Source organism: Eptesicus fuscus, chromosome 6, assembly GCF_027574615.1.
Source record: "Eptesicus fuscus isolate TK198812 chromosome 6, DD_ASM_mEF_20220401, whole genome shotgun sequence".
NCBI classification, from domain to species: domain Eukaryota; kingdom Metazoa; phylum Chordata; class Mammalia; order Chiroptera; family Vespertilionidae; genus Eptesicus; species Eptesicus fuscus.
Genome location: NC_072478.1, coordinates 40,327,311 through 40,343,974, shown reverse-complemented (window position 1 = coordinate 40,343,974; position 16,664 = coordinate 40,327,311). Strand labels below are relative to the sequence as shown.

At 35.6% G+C, this 16,664-nt stretch overlaps 1 protein-coding gene across 1 annotated transcript in view; it reads right to left on the bottom strand.

The window, feature by feature from the left end:
- LOC103290882 (probable ATP-dependent RNA helicase DDX60) overlaps window positions 1–16,664 on the bottom strand; it is an 85,747-nt gene that overhangs the window by 47,598 nt on the left and 21,485 nt on the right. The window contains exons 9-15 of the mRNA XM_054716949.1: window positions 15,125–15,266; window positions 12,712–12,867; window positions 11,546–11,648; window positions 10,620–10,735; window positions 8,569–8,735; window positions 2,797–3,046; window positions 861–1,018 (exon numbers count right to left, since the gene is read on the bottom strand). Of these exons, the coding sequence (XP_054572924.1) occupies window positions 861–1,018; window positions 2,797–3,046; window positions 8,569–8,735; window positions 10,620–10,735; window positions 11,546–11,648; window positions 12,712–12,867; window positions 15,125–15,266 (1,092 nt within the window). The remainder of the gene's footprint in view (window positions 1–860; window positions 1,019–2,796; window positions 3,047–8,568; window positions 8,736–10,619; window positions 10,736–11,545; window positions 11,649–12,711; window positions 12,868–15,124; window positions 15,267–16,664) is intronic.

Here is a 16,664-nt window from a genome sequence, read left to right as displayed (position 1 = left end):
ACACACACACACACATACACAGAATAAAATGTGTGTTTCAATTGAGGAACTCTTGCCAATTGTAAAAGGGCATCTTTAGTAAAGGATTTGTTAAAAGTAGTTAAATGACTCATATCACTGAGGAATCCACCATCACAACAAACTAACATATTCGGCATGGCTGCTTTCTTGAAGTTTTAATAACACTTGATTATGATAATATTGGCAAAGCATGAGACATATAAATTTATATCTGATGGTGTACTGGTTGAGAATTAACGACACAACATGTTTTTAAATATTGATGGTTGGAAGAAGAAAAAATTTCATTTAAAAATTATAAAAAATATAATTAAAATTTTTAAATATATATTTTTATTGACTTCAGAGAGAGAAAGGGAGAGGGATAGAAACATTAATGATGAGAGAATCATTGATCAGCTGCCTCCTGCACACTCCTTACTAGGGATTGAGCCTGCAACCCAGGCATGCACCCTCTCCAGAATAGAACCATGACCTCCTGGTTCATGGGTCAATGCTCAAGCACTGAGCACACTGACTGGGTTAGTTAAAAAATTTAAATTACCAGCATTTTTTCTACTTACTTTCTTGTTTAAGAAAAAATAAAAAATGTAATTGCTTTGGTCATGCAATAATAAAGCAAATACTCTATTTCAGAGTTGGAGAAGAAACTCCAGATCTAGAGTTAGAAATAATGAGGAGCTACAATTCTGTCTATCACCTAGGTTTATTATTATTATTTTATTATTGTTACTACTAGAGGCCAAGTGCATGAAATTTGTTAATTCTGAATACATTCCATAGAATATTATACACACACACATATATGAATGTCACGTAATATTTTCTATAGCACCTACCTGAGGATATAATGAGTGTGCCAAGTTGTCAAATCCAACATATTTTAAATATTTGGCTAATTTTCGTTGATCTGTATTTTTTAATAGTTCTGAATATTTTTGATAGACTATATGAATCCTTTTCATCAAGTTAATTACTATGTTCATATCTCTGGATTCTGTTTCAGTTTAAAAAAAATTGTCATACATAACATGTTATATAAGATATTGATAGTAAGACCCCAAAGCTGATTTAATTTTATTGCAGGATAAGAAAAGCATAATCATATGAATCACTGATAATAACTTAGGAATTCATAGTTACTAGTCAATTACATTACAGTTAAGAGCACGGCCTCAAGTAAGAGTAGAATTGCCAGCTTTAGCAAATAAAAATACAGGTGATATAGTTTGAGATATATATTCATGACATTTACTTATAGTAAAAAAAAAAATTGCTATTTATCTGAAATTCAATTTTAACTTGCCTGTACTTGATTTGGGAACTTGAAAAGTTCCATTTCTAAACTTTATTTTCTTTTTATAAAAATTAGGGATACTAATATTAGGTCTCACCTCATACGGTTTATAAGGATTAAATAAATTAATTTATATAAAACTGATACAATAATGGCAGCAGTTATTATTAACCATAAGAATTAATATGGAGAATGAGTGAATGGACATTTTTTTATTTTTTTGTTGTTGTTAATCCTCACCCAAGAATATGTTTCCATTGATTTTTACAGAGAGTGGAAAGGAGAGAGGGAGGGAGAGAGAAACATCAATGTGAGAGAGACACATTGATTTGTTGCCTCTCACATGCGACTCACAAGGGCCAAGATCGAACCTGCAACCTTAGATAGGTGCCCTTGACTAGGAATCAAACCCTCAACCCTTTGAGCAGGCCGATGCTCTAACCACTTAGCAACACTGGTCAGGGCAACATTTTTTTTTTCTTTTAATATTTACTTTCCTATGAACACAATTGAAAGATAAATATCTTTCATTTTCTCTCCAATAAAAAATATTCATTTTCTGGTTCTCACCCAAACACTGTTGTCCCCAAATTTACTAATTATTTAATTTGTGCATACCTCTTGGAGTAAGGATGCTATATTAAAGTTCTTGCTCCGTCACTGACATTTGGGCATGTAATTTGTTCTCCTAGAACTTCAATTTCTTACATGTAATATTAGGGTAATGGAACCAACTCAGAAAATTGTGAGAATTTATATACATATACAAGGTGTCCCCCCAAAAAATGTATATACATTTTAACAGCTAATAGCTCAATTTTGAAAATGCAATGCATTTTAATAAACACTGCCTTTGTAATTATTCAAAATGTGTATACATTTTTGGGACACCCTATATATGCTAGGCCCTCGAATAATATTTTATTCAATATCATTTCATTATAACGTTAATGAGGTGCCTTAGGAACTTAACTCCAGTTAATATCAATTAGCCTGTAGTAAAATTAGTTTCACTATACATTGATTTTCTTAAAGTCACAGAACCTACAGATGACTTTACATGAAAATGTACTGTATATAGCTTTGGTTGTGGCTATCAACACTATGTTGCAGTTAGTTCAGCATGTGCCTAAGTCCCTTAGGAGACTATCATTAAGCACCTTCAGAGCAGGTCCTATATTCTTCTGGTTGGAAGCCCATGGACACCTAATAAGGTACTCAGCTCATGACTGACCTTGAAGAACTGTTTACCGAATTGAATTTCAGGTGAAATCTATTCACCAATACCCATCACATTCACACATAGCCATGTTATTAGTGAATCAAACAAAAGGAAATCTTCTTACCCTTTAGACATCAAGAGTTTCCAAAATCATACAGACCAGAAAAATCAGTATATGTGGCCAGTATCAATTCTTTTGCTCTGTTCTTACTGACCTTTTATTTCAAGGTATTTCTAAAATTTGTATTTTATGTACCTGGTTTTAAACAGCATTCCATCCATAATTTGAAACAGGCATCCAATCCTACCATTTCTGCAGCAAATTTTACAGATTTAACAGGGCATGTTTGGAGAAAATCTTCTAGTTTTTTTATTCCAGAATTAGGATTTTCTTTCATTTCCTTTTCAATATATACTGACAAGTTTTTCCATCTTTCTTCCTCTTTTTTCTCTAGTTTAGCAAGCTGTCTCTTTTGGTTTTCCTCAATAAATTTTTCTGCATTTGTCTTTAAAAAAGTAAAAAAAAATTAACAATAACACAAACGTTTCCACAATAATACATTTGCTTTTTCCCCCAATACACAGCTTTTAAACGTCACAAAGAAGTCTGAGGAATCATTTGGCATCTTGCTGTTTCTACAGCTGGACAACTTAGATCATATTCATCAGTCTGCTGAACTCTTCCCTTTTCAGAAACATAGATACCACCCAAAATTCTTTTTGGATAATCTTGTTTTTAACTATCCGGTTTGCTGAATCAAAGCAGCTAAATTTGATACAAGTTCAATCTCATTTCCTTCAAGAATTAACTCCTCTTTCTGAGCTTGAGATATTCATCTGAACTTTGCAGATACACTTTTCACCCAAGAGCTTTCCAATTTCAACAAGAGAACCATCTTCCAGAATAACAACCTCAATGGGGAAGTGAGTATAAAAGGCCTTGCTCTGTGACAGAAGCCCAGCATAACACCCTTGCTCATGTTCCGCAGTGACTACAGATTGTGCAAATAGCAGCCGATTCCTCTCTATTTCCCACTACTTGGACAATCTGGAGCCTCTTCTTTTTCTTTCCAAGGAGACTGAGTTCTACATTGATGTGACTGACATTTCTTTGTAGGGTGCCTGGGGCCTTTCATAACAACTGTGTGTCCCTTCACAGTGAGGTCCGCATTTTCTGGAATGTCGACAGTCTGATTGCTGAGAATGGTCTTCCTCTTCTCAGTAGATGTGGCAAAGAGAGAACATCTTTCAATACGATGTATTTTGAAAGAAGTATTTAATATCTTAAGCCACTAGTTCACTACTTAGCACATTGAAGTAGAGCATCACAGAGGACCTTAGGGGTCCTGAGTAATTAAATGTAAACATCTATATTTATACAGGCACGATAATTCAACATTCCGTTCTTTCTTCTTTCTATCTTCAACTATCACTTTCTTTCGTTTCTTATTTTTTATTGTTTTTTAAATATATATATTTTATTGATTTCAGAGAGGAAGGGAGAGGGAGGGGGAGATAGAAACATCAATAATAAGAGAGAATCACTGATTGGCTGCCTCCTGCAATGACCCACACTGGGGATCAAGCCCACAACCTACAACCCTGACTGGAATCAAACCCTGACCTCCTGGTTCATAGATCAATGCTCAACCACTGAACCACATTGGCTGGGCTTACATTTTTTATTGTTGACACTATTACAAATGTCCCGCATTTCCCCTGCCTTTGCCCATGTCCATCCAGCCCCTATCCCCCCTCCCTCTGGCCATCACCATACTGTTGTCTGTGTCCACAGGCTATATATATATATATATATATATATATATATATATATATATTCTTTAGCTAATCTCTTCAGCTATTATTTTATTAATCCATATGCTGAAAAACAGTCTTCTGGCATTCCAAATCTGTGAGGTTGGGTCTAAGAAAAACCATTTCAAACTAATATCCAACTAGGATATATATCTTTTATTAAACTAGGCTAAGTGTGGTATAATTATGAAATTTGGCCAGGAGAGTAGCATGCTATACTTTATAGAAAAATCAATGTAACTTTTGCTCAGTAATTCCAAGAAAAGTAATAAGTTGAAAAGGGGTTCAAAGTCATCATATCTAAAATTGTAATATCTGGACTACAGTATGCAAAAGAGAATGTTGCCACAGCCAATCGCTGTAACAAACTTTCTTGTCCAGAACTCAGGTCATGTCCTTCTTTAACTCCCCTTCACCTTCCACCTCCACAATATGAAGACAATGGACCATCTCAGGAACTCCAGAGTACCAATTAAGTGATGTTAACTCCTCCTGGGAGTGACACAGCCTAACCAGAGGTAAAAAGATATCCCTGGAGAGAGAGGTCTACATCAATAACATCCAGAAAAAATGAACTTCCTTAGGCACAAAATAGAGAATAAAGACTAAGAAAATATTTTAAACATATATGACAAAGATGTGATGTTGTAAATAGCTCTTAGCAATGAATAAGCAATAGCAAAGGACATAAAAGAAATTCATAGAACAAACACAAGTGGACTCAAAATTTTGGAAAGATGCTCATATCACTGGTGTTCAAAGAATTGAGATTAAAACCTCTGATTGAGAGGAATTAAGAAGAAAACAAGCACTCTGATACACTGATGATGCTAATCACTTATAGCTGAATGGATAAACAGGCAGGTTCTCGGGCACATCCTGGGTCGATGACTCACTATGTAACTCAGCACAGTTTTTTCACATAAGAGTTTGGTAAATCAATAATGCATTATTATTTGTATTCATGTTAAAATAAGAATAAAATTTTGGACAGCCCTCTTATATGAGAATGTATATTAAAATGAATATCAAATATATATCAAAAACCCTAAAATTTTTCATAGTCTTTGATCCAACAATTCTCTAAGTAATTAAAAAAGTGTAGAGAGATTCTGATAAAATTATGCTTATCACAGCACAGATTATAATGGTAAAATAATGGAAACATAACTATTAAAAATGGAAAGATAAATATATTATGGAATATTAAGAAAAATATTTTTAAAGTTTATTCCTAGTTTGAAATAAAAAGTTCTTCAAAACACATTAATAGGAAAAAATTATAAAACCATATGTAAATTTTAAAATTGTTTGTGTGTATATTTGCCAGACAATAGGGATGGGGGGGGTGGAGATGGATGAGGGTGTAGGAAGACAAATGGAGATGGAAATGAATAAACAAATAAGTAAATAAATAAATAATAACTATACAACTCAACACCAGGAAGACAAACAACTCAATTTAAAAATGGACAAATGACTCGGCTGGTGTTGCACAGTGGTAGAGCATTGACCTATGAACCAGGAGGTCATGGTTTGATTCCCGGTCAGGGCACATGCCCAGGTTGCAGACTCTATCTCCAGTGTGGTGTGTGCAGGAGGCAGCCAATAGATGATTTCTCTTTCATCGCTGATGTTTATATCTCTCTCTCCCTCTCCCTTCCTTTCTGAAATCAATAATAAAAATGCAATTTTTAGAAATGGATAAAGGACCTGAATATACACATCTCCAAAGAGGACACACTGATGGGCAATAGACATATGAAAAATGCTCAATGTCATTAATCATCAGAGAGATGCAAGTTAAAACCACAATGAAATATCTCCTCACACCTGCCAGAATGCTACCATCAGTAAATCAGCAAACAATAGTGCTGGCAAGGATGTGGAGACAATGGAACCCTAGTGCATTGCTGGTGGGAATGCTAATGCAGCCACTGTGGAGAACAGTATGGAGTTACTTCAAAAATTAAAAACGGAGCCCTGGACGGTGTACCAAAAGGTTACCCCTGAAATTCCTGGTCAGGAGGCAGATGATCGATGTTCTGCTCTCACACTGATGTTTCTCTCTCTCCCTCTCTCTCTAAAAAATCAATAAAAATATTTTTTTAAATTAAAAATGGAACTTCCTTTTTACCCAGTAATCTCACTTCTGGGAATATATCCTAAGAATCCTCAAACACCAACCAGAAAGAATACATGCACCCCTATGTTCATAGCAGTGTTATTTACAAATAGTGACCCGATGCATGGATTCATGCACATTGAAAGGAAATTAATTAGAAGCTGGCCTGGGGGTGAGACTGGGTGAGATGGGCTGGACATGCCCTGGAGCCAACCTCCCACAGTCCCTCCCTCCCGGGCATCTGCAGAGTGAGCAGGGTCCCTCTGGCAGGTGGCGTCCCTTAGCCTGGCCTGTGGGGGTCCGGCCAAAAATGGCTCTCCGACATCCCCGAAGGGGTCCTGGAGTGAGAGAGGGCACTCTGCAAAGTTGCTATCATCCAGGGTGTGGAACACAAATGCAAGTGTGCAGTAAACCAGATTCGGGGCCGACAGTGCCCCAGCAACAACATAACCCATGACCAAAGGTGAAATCGAGCTCCCTCCTCTATGGTTTCGGGGTGAATCACCTGAGAACCACTGCTGCCACGTCACTGCAGCTCAGCAGCTCCTGTGTTGAGTGTCTGCCCCCTGGTGGTCAGTGTGCGTCTTAGGGACCAGTTAGAAGATAGGAGAGACACTTAGCATATTAGCCTTTCATATATATAGATAGCTAAGATCTGGAAACAGCCTGAATGTTCATCAGTGCATGAGTAGATAAAAAAGTTATGGTACACTTACACAATGGAATACTATACGGCCTTAAAAAAGAAGGAAATCTTTTTTTTGTAACAGCATGGATGGACCTGGAGAGTATTATGCTAAGTGAAATAATTCAGTCAGAGAAAGACAGATATCGTATGATCTCACTTATATGGAGAATCTAATGAACAAAATAAGTTGATGAACAAAATAAAAACAAAGATATAGATACATGGAACAAAATGACAGCTAGCAGAGGGGAAGGAGGTGATGGGAACTGAATGAAAGAAGGTGGATAGATTAATCTGAGAACATATATGCATAATCCATAGATACAGACAACAATATGGTGATGGCTGGAGGGAAGAGGGTGGGATGGGTGAAGATGGGAAAAGTGGGGGAAAAGGTAACATCTGTAATAGTGTCAGCCATAATAGTAAAGAAAAAAAGTGTGTGTTTTTTAAAAAGTAACTGTGGGAGTGTGGCACAATTTTATTTATTTTTTGATACTTTTCTAGATAATCTAAATTTATTGAATGTGTTTGACCTTTATAATCTTTTTTAAAAAGCTGTTTAAAATTTCAAAACAATGTGCTATGATGGAAGCATATTTAATGACACAGAAAAATGACCATTTTTTATTGATGGTGGGGAAATAAAAGTATATAGGGGGACTTTTTTGTAAGAAAAAAAGCACATAATGAATAAAAATGAAACTGTAGGTCAATATGTTAATAGTGTTTATCTGTGGGATGTAAGTATAGACTTTTCTTTTCTCCCCTTTTTTCTTACCTGTTTTTCTACATTTCAAAATAAATCATTAAACAAAAGAATAGCATGCCATACTATAGATTATACAGCCACAAAAATGTGTTTTTAAAAAATTTTATAACAGGAAGAGAAAATGACTACAAGGAAATGCACTAAAATGTTCAAGTCCTATTAGGATTTTGTTTTCTTCATTATACTTTTAAAAATATATATTTCTTTATTGATTTCAGAGAGGAAGGGAGAGGGAGAGAAAGATAGAAACATCAATGATGAGAGAGAATCATTGATCGGCTGCCTCCTGCACACCCTCTACTAGGAATCGAGCCCACAACCTCGGCCTATGCTCTGACTGGGAATTGCTCCTGGTTCATAGGTTGACACTCAACGACTGAGCTACACAGGCCAGGCATCATTATACTTTTTTTTTTCCATTTTACGAGTATTTTAAAAATATCTTTTGTAATTCATGTTAGTATGTAGAGTATACTTGATTTGACAGTTATTATTTATTTTTAGAAAATGTGGTTTTTTACTTCGCTGATAACACATGTGCACAATGCTCGATATTGTTAATGAAGATCCCATATGGAATGAGTTGAGTTGTAGGATCCTCACAAGACCTAACAGATCAAGAATGTACCTGGTGTGTTTTTTTCTTTTGTACTGAAGAATTTTCTGGAGGTGGCAGAGAACTTCCTCTCGTAATCCTTATTGATTTGTTACTTCCTACCAAAGATTTTCCAAAGACATGATAAAAATGATGTAATTTCTGCATGTCCCTTCTTTCTTTGTCGCCTTTGGATTTAGCTGTAGGAAATAAATACATCGTTAAAATACGCTGACAATGCTCTTTATAAATAAGAATTTCATTTAGAAAGCATTTGTGAAAAAGGCTTTGACAAACACTTGCAAACACTTAAAACTTGCACTAATTATAGACATGTTAGAGATTGAGATAGAGAAACTCAAATTATTTGAGCCATATTTAAATAACATGGTAAAATCTAAATCAGTGTCTTGTCATTTGTATTTTCACTTTAGTACAACCTACTAGGCATTATGGGTACATCCCATAGAATAAGTCAATGGTGACCTTACACTTTCCTTTTCTTCTAGGACATCAGAACCGCAAAAGAAACTTCAGCTCTTTGGCATTTTTGATGGCTCTGGACGTAGTGTCAAGAATAAAGGACACGAACACTCTGGAAGAGCTTCCAATTTAGAAACAGGGTCTCTGAAAACTACCCCCAAATTAGGTCAGAAACATTTGCCTAAAACAGCTAATCAAATTCCAGGTAATGTTCAGCTGTACTGCACACAACTAAAAAGAATGTATCTTTCTCCATGCTGCTGCTGGAGGAAATATAACCCAATCATGTTGCTCATGTGGTTTGAACATCTTAGTGGCTTCCTGTTGCTTTTCTATTGTTCAGAATCCTCACTAAAGCCTGCATGATTCAGACCCATCTCACATCACTCTCTGTGTTACAGGCCTTCTGGCCACTTCCTTATTGATCCCCACCACTACCACACCTGCATAACTATCTTCATCTTTCAGATTTGGTTTGAAAATTCCTCAACCCCTCAAGCCTATCCTTGGTATACCCTTTGCACCTGATTGTAGTAGTCATCATAATCTATATATATAAAAGGCTAATATGCCAAGGGTCCCCTCGGGAGCTCCACCAGGAGACCGGGAGTTCGATCACTCGCTATGACATGTGCTGGGGGTGGCAAGGAATGAAGGAAGGCCCTGGCCAACAGCTGGAAGGCCCTGGTGGGCCCTGATCGCCAGCCAGGCCTACGGACCCTACCCATGCATGAATTTTGTGCACTGGGCCTCTAGTTTTAAATAAGTATCTCTGCAGTGGTTTGTTTAACATCTTCTATTCCTGCTAAACTGTGAGCACTACAAGAGCAAGAATATATCTTACATGTTCCCTGCTGGATTCCCGGAGCCCAGCCCAAAGCTAAGCATATAGTAACTCTCAATTCATGGGATAGACACTGAATGAGTATGTCAGAGTCCTGCAATACCAATCCAGCTGCCACTTCCCACTCTATAGGGAATCCTAATGGTGTGCAACTGATTTTTTAATTTTTCCTAAAGTGATTTTCCTGTACCAGTTTTCATTCCAAGAAGATAACAAGATTAGAGAACTATAGTGGCCCATAATATTTAATTGCCAAATTAATTACTAAATCATTTGAATATTTGTTACTTATTTCACTTAATTAATAATTATTAAATAGTATTTTGAAGCAAATAATATAATTAGTAATTGGACAAACAATGAAAATATAATGTGACTAAGGAAGGTATTAGGTCTCATGAGACAATACAACAGGAAAGTTTAATTGAGAAGAACAAAGAACTAATGCTACATTAATAATAACATATAAAGTAATTTGTTGTGGGAACCTAAGAACAAACTTTAAAAGATTCCCCGTCTCAACAAAACAACTCCCCCACCCCAATTAGACTGATTGGAATCTCATTTTTCATATTATAGAAACTAGTTCTTCCTGGTTCTGATGTAAAAGATGTTGGACATTTGTATGCTGGCCTGAGAGAGAGAAGAAGACTATAAATTAGATTTCACTAATCTCAGATGACTCACTTTTTCTTATATGTGAGATACAATTTAATCGATAAGAATGTTGAAAATGTTGACGATTAGTTATACTTACCATCACTATTGCACTTTGTCCTTTCAAAATCATCACTGAGAGGTCTAGAAGAATGCCAGTGTATGAGTTCATCAAATTCTTTCTTCTTAGAAAGAGATGTAACAGCTGGGTCATCACTAGGAATACAATAAAAAGGCATACATTATAATACACATTTTTTTTCAGTTTCTATTATAAGCCATGAGCTTATTTAATGAGTCTCTAACATTAATTTTATAACTATAAATGAACAAAGTATGTTTTTAAAACAATATATATCATGAAGAAATAGTCAAGAAGTGGACAGGGATAGCTGTATTATTGTCATCTCTATAACAATAAAAAGTGTGTATTAAGAATTTATTTGTATGTGGGATTGAATTAGGTACCAAATAAAAATAAAGTGTATATAGCATTACCTATAAGATATGAAATTTCTAAAGTTGAGAGACACTTCTGGGTTATTTTAGCTTGTTTGTTTGTATGTACGTGTATTTGTAAAATATTTCAAGCACAGAGGAAAAAAAATAGAGAATAAGTGACACACATGAACCAAGATATTCACTGAGTTCCTGTTTTGTGCCAGATACTCTTCTAGATGCTAAGAATATGTTAATGAGCAAAAAACCTAGAAATATAAATTGAGGACTTGCTAACATGAAGTTGATATTTAAAGAGACAATTGAATACCCTCCTTGCTTGAATATAAAGCAAAATTCACTAAAATTATAAAGAAAATTTATCTCCCAATGTGAAATTTAATTTACAAATGTACAATAAATGCAACAATAAATCCAGTTAACTCACTATACTGGATATAGTGATCAATAGGTAGATGACAGATAGATGGATAGATAGATAGATAGATAGATGATAGATAGATAGATAGATAGATAGATAGATAGATAGATAGATAGTACAAACAGGCAAAATTTTTCCATAAATACCTGCTTAGAAAAGGTAGTTCTGACAAAATATCTCCAGCATAAACTTCTATAATCTCAGCTTTCAGAGGAATGAGTCCTAATTTATGAATTCCTTGATTTGATCCTGGTACTATTTAGAAAAACAATTAATATTTGAACACAAAATTCTAAGAATTTACCAATGTGATGCAAATATTTGTGAAACAGCAAAATTAAACATTTTCATCATTTTTTTTCAAAATAAATAATACTTCAATGGAATTGTTGCAAATCAGGTTGTTTAGATCAACTTTATATTACACCCATTTAATTCACAAATGTAAATGTATATTGAGTGAATTTTATTTCAAGTAAAGTTGATGGCATTTGAGAAACAGTGAAGAAATCACTATACAATCTAGAAAAGACAAGTAATTATTCTGAACCATGTTAAGAAATATGCCTATTTTTCCATAGTCCAAAAGAAATAAAGTTTTATAAAAAATATTTCAAATTTAATAATCAGTACTAATAAAATGAAATAGTAATAAAATAATTTGTTTCTTTCATTAGTTGAAACTTTAAAAAATATCTTTGTATATTTCATTTAGTCAAAATAAAATTTTTCCACATAAAGAGGCTGGTCTTAACCTGTCAATCATAATCCCCATAGGTCTATTTCCATACAATTTGGTTTCTTCACATGAGCCTTAACAAACTTATACTTTTTGTAGAAAATACAAGAAAGATACTATTGGGATGCCTTCTATATCTGACTGTGGAAATAGACAGATTTGCATTCTAACCATATACCATAAATTGACTATGTGGTTGAAGATACTTTCACGAGATATTATCTGTAAAATGAGATTGACTGTATCATGAGTAGGGCTGTTTTAAAAAACAAATTTAAAAATTCACGTGAACCGCTAAGCACATCTCGCAGCATGGGTATTTAGTAAAAGTCAGCTCTCTTTCTCATGACCTCACAATAAACAAACAAACAAACAAACAAACAAATAAGCAAGCAAAGAAATAAAAAGAGCAATGGGGAGGCAAAGAAGGTGTGCAGGTATGGAAGCTAATCAGCAGGACTAAGCCTGCAAAAAGACAAGACTTTAAAAGGTCAGGTTTATTTTCTAAACATGGATTGTACTGCTCACCTTTTTCTGTCCTGGATGAGATCAATGTTTCAAACTTGTCAGCACCTCTCGGTGATGTTTCTTTCTGTGTAAGAAATGGTCTGGATGTTGTCCTCACGGGCATAGATCCTCCAAAATCCTCCTCCTCTGATAATGTTAAGACTGTGTTCCACAATTCCTCGTATCCCTGTTTCAAAGTGTTACCCAATTCCAAATTGAGCCCTAGGTAGAAGAAAAAATATGTTCAAATTAATAATTAAAATCTGAGTGATAGTCACCATATTTTATGTTTTATGAGTATGTGAGTTATAAGTGTATGTCTGGGAGTATCTCATAGTAGAGGCTGAGGACAAAACAGAATAGGCTCTGGCATATTTTGCATGTTGTCACTAATGTTATAAGAAAGTAAAATATCTTTGAAATCTCTGTACTTGTGTGACTCTTTTCTAGAACCAGAGTCACAGAAGCATCGAACAGACTGTCCAACCTGTGAGGGAAGGCGGGGGTGAGGGGGTAAGAGATCAACCAAAGGACTTGTATGCATGCATATGAGCATAACCAATGGATACAGATGGGGTGGGTGAGGGCATGTGCTGGGAGGGGAAGCAGCTGTGGAGAGGTCCATGGGGGGAAAAGGAGACTTATGTAATACTTTAAATAATAAAGAATTTAAATTAAGAAATAAAAAGCTGGTAAGCAGAGGAATAGACTAGGGATTCAGATTCCCTCACCCATCGTGTGTTATACTCCCACTACAGAAGCTTTTCCCTGTCTTGCCTGACCTTAAGGATTATTCAGGGTGCTTATTAAAAATACAATTTCCCAAAACACTGTTCTAGAAGACTGTGATTCAATGAATCTGGGATGACATCCAGGAGTTTGCATTCTTTAAGAAGCACCCGAGGTGACTCTTACACTGAGGCAAGTTTAGGAATCACTACCTCCAACTATTTTAAAAACAAAACTATTTGCTTCTGCTGTAATATAGACTATTTGCTGCTGAATGTAAAAAAAAGACAGTTTTAGTTTAAAATGAAATAGATTTCCTACTGTTCCATATGTATGTGAAAAAATAAAAATCTTCAATGTTTGGGGGAAAAAAAACACCTCTCCTTCTCTCCTTCCCTCCCTCACCACCCCATCTCTCACTAGAGTAGTTCTCATAATATATATATTGAATTGTTACTCATGTTGCTGTATTTTTCTATCACTCTTAACAAAACCAGATGGGCCAATGAGAAGCCAGCCCATGGCTCCAACGTGATGGGTGAAGGAGCCAGGAATCAATATCAGATGTTCTGTAGGTTATGCTGGAGATAGTGAGGCAGGGCTTCTGAACTGTGCATCTTTATTTCTTCACATAATATCCCAACCTGACACAACTTGTCCAAAACAATCAGCAGCAAAGCTATGGTGTCATTGTATAACATATACAAATTATCCAATATATAAAAGGTATACAATAAATGGAAACATTGTAGTGCTCTAAGAGTAGCTCCCACAGTCCTATTTAAACTACCCCCCACTAGCTGATATTGCCTCATACATATCATAAAGTCCACAATGGAACCATTTACCTCATCCTATCTAATAAAAGAGTAATATGCAAATTGACACTCCAACACACAGGATGGCTGCCCCCATGTAGTCAAAGATGGCTGCCCCCATGTGGACACAAGATGGCCACCACAAGATGGCCAGCAGGGGAGGGCAGTTGGGAGGGATCAGGCCTGCAGGGGAGAGCAGTTGTGGGTGATAAGGCCAGCAGGGGAGGGCAATTGGGAGGGACCAGGCTTGCAAGGGAGGGCAGTTGGGGGCGATCAAGCCTGCAGGGGAGGGCAGTTAGGGGTGACCAGGCCAGCAGAGGAGGGAAGTTGGGGATGACCAGGCCTACAGGGAAGGGCAGTTAGGGGCAATCAGGCTGGCAGGGGAGCAGTTAGGCATAAATAAGGCTGGCAGGGGAGTGGTTAGGGGGTGATCAGGCTGGCAGGCAGAAGCAGTTAGGAGCAATCAGGAAGGCAGGCAGGCATGCAGTTGGGAGCCAGCAGTCCTGGATTGTGAGACGGATGTCCGACTGCCCGTTTAGACCCAATCCTACCAGGATCAGGCCTAAACGGGCAGTCGGACATCCCTCGAGGGGTCCCAGATTGGAGAGGGTGCAGGCTGGGCTGAGGGACAACACCCCCCCCCCGTGCACGAATTTTGTGCACCAGGCCTCTAGTGTGGAAATAAAAACTTTCAATAGAAAATATTTGCAAAGAAAGCTTCCTAGCCAATTGTAGTTAATCAATGAATAGCCCATTGCCATTGCTTGTTAGATACAATTCTCACCCACCCACTAAAAAAATAAAAGACTTAACTACACAATTATTTAAAATATATCTCTACAGGAGACATCTGTAATACTATCAACAATAGAAAATATACATAAGAAAGAATTATCCTGTAGTACAGACAAAAATTTAAAAATAAAACATACCTCTATTATATTCAATTTCATAGTAATAAGCAATATTTTTCCACAGACTATTATCAGTTAAGTCAGGTAGGCCAGTGAAATTCACATTCCAATTATTCCTAGCTTTCAATTGTTTTAAGATGAAAAATTGACATCTAACTAGCTGGAAAAAAAAAGAAGAGAAAGAGGTATGACCTAATGATATAAAATCTTCCCAGAATGTTCATGACTTCCTTAAACTTTCCTCAACATGATCTATGCTTTACCCCAAGAAAAAGGAACTAGACTACATATGAAAACACAATGCGACTGTCCTGACATTGACAAAATCTATGACTATATACAAATGACTTACCTTATTTATGCTTCATTTTTTATAACTGTAAGATAGCATGGCTAATCTATACCTTCCAACATACTTTGCAGCTCTGAAATGAAATGATACTTTGAATTTGTCACAATAAATATGCCTTTATTGACTCAAAATAATAGTCATTATAGAAAAGTAGTGGGTACTTCATTATTATTTCTCTAGTTTCAATTAAAAGTTGCTTATGGCATCATTTAAAGAGTTAGGGCCTAAATAAAATACAATGACATATCAGATGGAATTTCTTAAATATATAATGAAAATGTCACCTGCACGCATAATACCATTGTGCTGACAATGACTAGGTAATACAATCAACAATGCAGTTTTACAGCCATACAACTGTACTTTATTGTATTATATAGGTTTCTCAATATCTCACAAAGGGACTGTTTTAGCTTTCTGTACCTTATCATTCCTTTATCTCAAACTATACTAAAGCTAATGAGAATCATTTTACTTAGCAGGCTTAAGTATAATAAACTAGATTATATAATATTTTCTCTGGTTAAAGTTTTCTCCAAAATACAACTGTTTTCTTGAGCTAAAGTATTAATCCAAAATAAGACTGCAATACACTATACCAGCAATTTTCAACCAGTGTGCCACCAGAATTTTTAAAACATGCAATACCTGACTATTTAGTCAGGGCACTGAACTCTTTCCCTTAGGTTGTCAAATTAAAAAATAACAACAATAGCCATCTGGTGCAAATGATTCAAAATTATACCTATTTTTTGTCAGATCAGCAAAAAACAAAATTGTTTTTTGGTGTGCCACAGAATTTTACTAATTAGTTTATGTGCCCCATGAGAGGAACAAGGTTGAAAATCACTGCACTATACAAATATCAAACTCAGAAGCACCAGGCTAAATTTGGAAACAAAGATTCAAAATAAGTGACAAATTACTTTTAAATTCATTCTTCTCTGTTTTAATTAATAATAGGATGCAAACAATGCAATTGATCTCGATTTTTTATTTATTACTTTTATATATATATCAATAGTAGAGATGGTTGTTTCTTCAAAGAAACTGTATAAGTATTTGGAATTCTTCAAAGTATGGAGCATTTTATATGGAGTTGCAGTACTTATTCTCATTGAGTACTTTTACATATGACAGGACTATTTTTCCTAGAAACAAGCATTGTTTGCTGGCAGTAATTTTTAGATGCATGCAGAAATAAAA